The 6166-nt window shown below is 43.4% G+C and overlaps 1 protein-coding gene across 8 annotated transcripts; it reads right to left on the bottom strand.

Moving 5' to 3' along the window:
- Nucleotides 1–2180: 2180 nt before the first annotated feature.
- LOC136505531 (mitogen-activated protein kinase kinase kinase NPK1-like) lies at nt 2181–5817 on the bottom strand. Of its 8 annotated transcripts, XM_066500708.1 has the most exons (10): nt 5385–5817; nt 5154–5310; nt 4900–4983; nt 4776–4812; nt 4187–4594; nt 3924–4004; nt 3369–3494; nt 3148–3192; nt 2775–2960; nt 2181–2437 (listed from the first exon to the last, which is right to left on the bottom strand). In XM_066500708.1, the coding sequence occupies exons 5-10, from the start codon at nt 4418–4420 to the stop codon at nt 2426–2428; spliced, it is 684 nt and encodes a 227-aa protein (XP_066356805.1). In that variant the 5' UTR covers nt 4421–4594; nt 4776–4812; nt 4900–4983; nt 5154–5310; nt 5385–5817; the 3' UTR covers nt 2181–2425. The 8 variants fall into 8 exon arrangements, with proteins under 8 accessions (XP_066356805.1, XP_066356801.1, XP_066356804.1 ...); XM_066500704.1 differs by having other exon boundaries at nt 4187–4812; nt 4888–4983; XM_066500707.1 differs by having other exon boundaries at nt 4187–4812; nt 5152–5310.
- Nucleotides 5818–6166: the final 349 nt, after the last annotated feature.

Here is a 6166-nt window from a genome sequence, read left to right on the forward strand (position 1 = left end):
AGTGACCAACAAGTAAATATTTATAGTTTTGTCGTACGTTGTGATTGGAGGTGGCCTAGCACTCAATGACATAGGGTTTATACTGGTTCAGGCAACATGCCCTATGTCCAGTTCGAGTCGGTCGGTGACTTTATTTCTGAGTCTAGGTGCTCTAAGTTTGTAGTGGGGTTACAAACGAGAAGGAGAAAGATAAGGGGTACAAGAGGTCCGGTCGGACTCCGGTCGGAAGGGTCGAGAGTGATGGGAGCCCCGCTATGAGCTAAGTGTTCAAGCGTGTGCTTGTGGTTCGAACCTGGCGGTTATGTGGTTGTGAACAAGTGAACTTGATCGATCTGAATGAATCTGAATCAACCTATCTGTTGGGAGAGAGCGCATCCCCTTTTATAGATGAAGGAGGTGGCCTTACAAGTGAGAGTGGGAGAGTATGTATGCTACTAAGCCTTGTTGCCCACGCCGGTGGATACAGGATGATGGTAGACGCCAACAATACTGTTGAATGTCAGATGCACGTGGGAGGTTATGTTGTCTTCTTTGGGTATGACAGACGTCGGCGCCTGCCACACCGTTGATACCTGGAGGCATGCAAGGGGTTTTACCATGTTCATCCGGTACGGTGAAAGCCGGCGCCCACAACACTGTCGATGCCCAGAGACACGTGGGGGGTGAAAGGATCAACATGCCCAAGAGAGGGGGTGAATTGGGTTAATTCTAAATTTCTTTGCAATAATTAAATCCAACGGTTAGCCCAATTAACCCCTTGTACCTAGAAAGTGTTTCTAATGTTCTACCGCACAAAAAGTCTTGCAACCTAAGTTCCAATCCTACTCTAGCATGACAATTCTATGAATGTAAAGACAAGTATTGAATTGCTCAAAGTAAATGCTCAAAGTAAAGAGAGAAGGAGGAACGCGGCGATGTTTTGCCGAGGTATCGGAGAGTCGCCACTCCCCACTAGTCCTCGTTGAAGCACCCGCGTAAGGGTGTAGCTCCCCCTTGATCCGCACAAGGATCAAGTGCTCTCTACGGGTTGATTCTTTGATACTCCGTCGCGGTGAATCACCCACAACCGCTCACAACTTGAGTTAGGTCATCCACAAGCTCCGCCGAATGATCACCAAGCTCCCAATCACCACCAAGCCGTCTAAGTGATGGCGATCACCAAGAGTAATAATCACGAACTCTCACTTGACCACAACAAGCCTAATGAGAAGGGTGGATGCACACTTTGCTACTCTTGATCTCACTAATGAGGGCTCTCTTTGGGATTCTCAAATCTCAATCACCTCATTTGGATCTTGCTCTTCTTGGCACTCTCAAAGGTGTTTCTCAGCTGTTGAAATGAGCAAAAGTACCCCCACACACGAATGGACACTACAAGATTTTCGGTCTACTGCAACGCCAAAAAAGTGTAGCAAAAGACCCAAAAATGGTAGCCATAGTAATTTTGCTACCAATTTTTTTTGGTTAAATGTCGTTGCACTTGTAAGGGTAGCAATAGCATAATGCAATGGGTTACATTTTAGTTGCGACACACAGCCCCTCTATTGCAACACTTTTGACGCTTTTGCAACACCTGGTGAGTGTTGTAACAAAAGCAATTGCAACCACTATGGGTGTGGTAATAGTATCAATTGCAACGAACTAGGCGTTGCTAGCGATACGTATTGCGACACGCTGGTCGTGTAGCAACACAATGCAAGCGCAACGCAACACAGGTGTTGCAATCGTGGTTGTTGCTACGCAGAGAAAGCATTGCAATAGAGGTTCTCTATTGCCACGTCGCCTAAATGGTTGCTATAGGTGGCTTAGGTTATTGCAACATCTCTTCAGGTTGGTTGCTACAAAGAGGTCGTATATTGCCACGTTTCTGAATGGTTGCTATAGATGGCATAGGCTATTGCCACGTTACTTAGGTTGGTTGCTACAGACAGGTCATCTATTGCCACGTTACTAACTATCTGGTTGCTATAGGTAGATTCCTCTATTGCCACCGTCATCTTTTTGTAGTTGCAAGAGATAGTTTCTCTATTGCCACGATTATCGTACCTATTGCCACGACTAAATGTGGTTGTTATATGTGCCATCATATATTGCAACGCCAGATTAATATATTAATAATTCATGTTGCGACACTTTGTTTGGTAGCTTAAATTAATAATCGCAAAACGACAAATACATAATGAAGGAAGCATCGACATCCATTAAAACGAAATATAATTTGTTCATACAAAATCTTTAACAAAACACACCGAGTGTCAAACTAAATGAGAACACAAGTAGATAGCTTAACACATAATAATGTGTTAAGCACAGACAACTGTTTGAACTCATTCGAATCAAAAGACTAATGTCTACTGTAGCAGCGAAGGTTCCCTTGATATGTATGTTGGCCATCGTCCCACCATTCGCATGCTCCTTCTCAAACTCAAGATTCCTCCTGAAAAAATCATTGACATGCATTAGTTAAACTGAGACTAGTGGTGGCAAAGCTAATTGAACACTGAAGCAAAACACGAGCTGCAGTACTAGAGTTCTGTGAGCTGCAGTACTATCAACCATGAACTTTGAAGCGTAAAGCAAATATAAACATACATGCAGCTGCCTCCCAAGACATTTTATGAGCACAAACACATCCATATATATTTCTAATCAGCAAGAGGAAACTAAGCCTGGACCATATTTAGGAGCAGAACAAAAGAATAGCTATGTACTTCTCCAAAAGGACTATATGTTCCTTTTTAATGCAAAGAGAGATAAAAGGTTTCACATAGTACCTGTGTATTCTTTTTGGACAATGCAGATCTTTTCCTAGCCGCAGTTTCCTTCAGTTGCTTTGCTGTAGTATAAACAGCACCCGAATTCGCTGCCAAATTACTTCTAGTCATGCGCCCTCTAGTGAGACGTTCTTCAGCTGCGGAAGAAGGGGGTTGTTGTTCTGGCTGGCTGGTTTCTTGGGTAACCTGAAAATAAATGGTTGGTGGTAAAAATTACACCCCTTGACAAGAATATGACATGCATGTTACACCACTTAATCATAAACTCTCTGATCTACACACACCGGAAATATGCAGGAGAAATAAACATATGGCTCGCAAAATAAAAGATGACATAAATAAGAACTGAGCTGGAGCCTGGAGAGGCACTTACTAATGCTGTTGTGGTGGACCTGTTAAACAATTGTATTTTGGAGCCCTGCAATAACCATAATCTCCGTATCAATGTCTACACTCTGAGTATAATGAAACAATTGTATATTAATGTGCAAGCTATTGGCTTGAATGTTTGAATCCAAATTAGTACACCATCACAAACATGATCATGACTCCCTGTTAAAAGTGAACTAATGCTTACCTACTGTTACTGGTTACCTGAGATAACAACCAAGCTGCTGATGTGTTGCTGCCCACCTGCTTTTGTTCAACAACTGAAGCTGAAAGCTGCCGCTGGAAATTGGTAACGGAAGGACCTCCCATGCTGCTCTGAACTGTTGAAACCTGCAAGCAAAGAAAAGGTAGGACACATAACTCAAATTATGTGTGTAGTTTTATTTTTGACTTGAGAACTAGTGCTCACTCAGCTAAACAAAAAGAAATACAAAGAACAGGTGAGAACAGTTACCTACACATAACAGAAAGTCCATATAAGTGATCAGTAAAAAAACAGATTCTATACGTTCACATGCTCACTTTAGTCTAAGCTAAGATGCAATGAAAAGGATCGAACACTTTTAAAGAAAAATTCGACAGCCATTTACTACTGAGGTCAAAGCAAGCCATCAACCTCACAATAGATAACAAACTATCCAAAGCAACCTTTGTTATCAACAAGTATATTTGTGCCATGGAATATAACAAAATAACAAGAAGCCACATCATTATAAGCATTTGCGGACAGGATTCATATAACAGGAGAAATTTTCTTGCCTTTATATCCCTGTGTATGATTCCATTGTGTTGCAAATATTTCAGTCCAGGCAAAAGCTGTTTAGTATATTTCCAGATGACCTGATAAAGAAATAAAGTGAATAAAAAAATACTCTCCCTGGTTAACTCGTCAAATTAACAGTACAAGCATTTTAGAGTGGAATAAATAGATAGATAGATAGATAGATAGATAGATAGATTTAATTTGAACAATTGGATAAAATATAAAAGTCAAAGCATTGTTTGAGACCAAAACTTCTCACCTGGGCCTTCTGTCTTGTCGCATTGCTGCTTCCAATCATAAACAGCCACCAAGAAAACAATCCCAGATCCATCAAATCGCTCAAAAAGTTCTCTCCGTTCAAAGGTCCTACCTTCGAGATGGAAACATGCATACCGACCTGGTTGACGGCAAGGAGCTTGCCGAACGCGCCACTCCCTATAAGATTGCCCTTCCACCACCGGATCGGCGGGTTCTCCTCTGCGGATTGCTTCATGCCCTTGACTTTGCATTTCGTCTCATTTCCAGCATCGACATGAGCTAACAAGTGCACTAATCTACTCAAACATATAAAGGAATTGTTCTAAAGAAACATACTGTTAATATTTGACAATGACATAGCAGGAAGCAAATTACATCAAGAGCATGATATTTTCTTTAGAAAAATAATCTGCAAATAAATAATGAGACGTAATGCAAGTATATCAGTAACCAACCAGTTAACTGAAAACTTAAAATACTATAGTTTCCTAAATCGAGTGGCCTAAGCACAGGTTGGCTCAGAACTTGGCCATGGGACATTGTATCTGAAAATAATTTGGTAGTAAAAGTACGTCCACAAAAAGAATTACATGTTTTGACACTCCTCTTACGTATCACTCCAGCTTGCTGCAATTTCCACCAAGAAAATGTTATCGACAAAATTTGTAACTTGAAATCTTGAATGTCTGAAGGCTCACCTACATGTGTTGGTACCTGATACACAGGAAGCACCCTTTTAGGAACCAAGAAAACAGCAAGCACTCCTGGCTGATAACAAATCGATCTTACTCTTTCCACCTGCACAAACAAAGTAGTGATCCGGCCTTACTGCAGAGTCCAGCCAACCAAATCAATTATACTATAAAATAAAATTTCATTCCCAGCAACAAGCTCCATCGATTCTTCTTCCTAGCCAAATTGAAGGCACTGGTGAAAAATCAACCCAATTGGACTGAGCCTACTTGCACCTGAAGAGGGCCTCTAGCTTGTCCATGGCGCCCGTCAGCGCCTGCAGGGCAGCCGTGTTGGGCAGTGGACCCGCAACGGCGCCGGCTGCCGCCGCCGCCACCGACGGCTTCGCGGTATCCGCCTCCGTGCACCCAATCTATCTCGAGCGAGACCGCGCTAACATCAAAAATCAAATCAAAACCAGAGACTTCAATGAGCCACATGCATGGGGGATAGAGGGAGATCAGCACCTTGGCGCGCTTCGGAGGCTGATAGGATGCGAGATCGTCACCCGCTCCCGGTCCCGGACACGCCTCCGCGTCCTCCGCGGGCGCCAGCGCACCCTTCTCCTCCTCGTCCCCCGCCGCCGGGCACTTCGCCGCGGCGCTCCGCCTCATCCCATCCATCAGCACAGAGTTAGCGGCACGGAGGTGGCGCCCCATGCGATCCCGGCAGCCGCACGCGAAGGTGGCGGCGCTTGAGATCCCGGCAACCGCGCGCGGATCAGCCTGCCTGCCTCACGCCTGGACTCGCGAGCGGCGGTTGGGGCGCATCCCGGGCGCACGCGCGCGGTCTCCCACGAGAGGAGCATTGATATTTCATTTTTTCTGAAAAAAGGCATTGAGTGTGGGATTCGATCCCTGGCAGCCGAGGGGGTCGCGGCGCGCGGCGTGCGAGGAGGACGCGGGGGTGAGAAGCACGTGGTCATCGGATTTGGACGGTGTTTGTTTCCTTTTAATATGGACGGGGCGTTGAAGCCTCCGTGATGAGTCTCAAGTTTTTAATTATAGTAGAGATATAACAGTTTAAAATTGTAAAATTGAATTTTTAAAAATGGGGAAAAAATTTTAAATTTTAAAAAATTAAAATCAAAACTATTAAAATAATTTTGAGACACCAAATGATCTCAAATGAAAATTTGATAAACATCAAAGTTGTTTAATTCATTAAGATCTACAACTTTTATTTCGGTCATCTTGTCATTTGACTAAATTTGAACCTTTCAAATTTGAAATTTTAAAAAATGACAAGT

This window comes from Miscanthus floridulus, chromosome 14 (genome assembly GCF_019320115.1).
Source record: "Miscanthus floridulus cultivar M001 chromosome 14, ASM1932011v1, whole genome shotgun sequence".
Lineage (NCBI taxonomy): Eukaryota > Viridiplantae > Streptophyta > Magnoliopsida > Poales > Poaceae > Miscanthus > Miscanthus floridulus.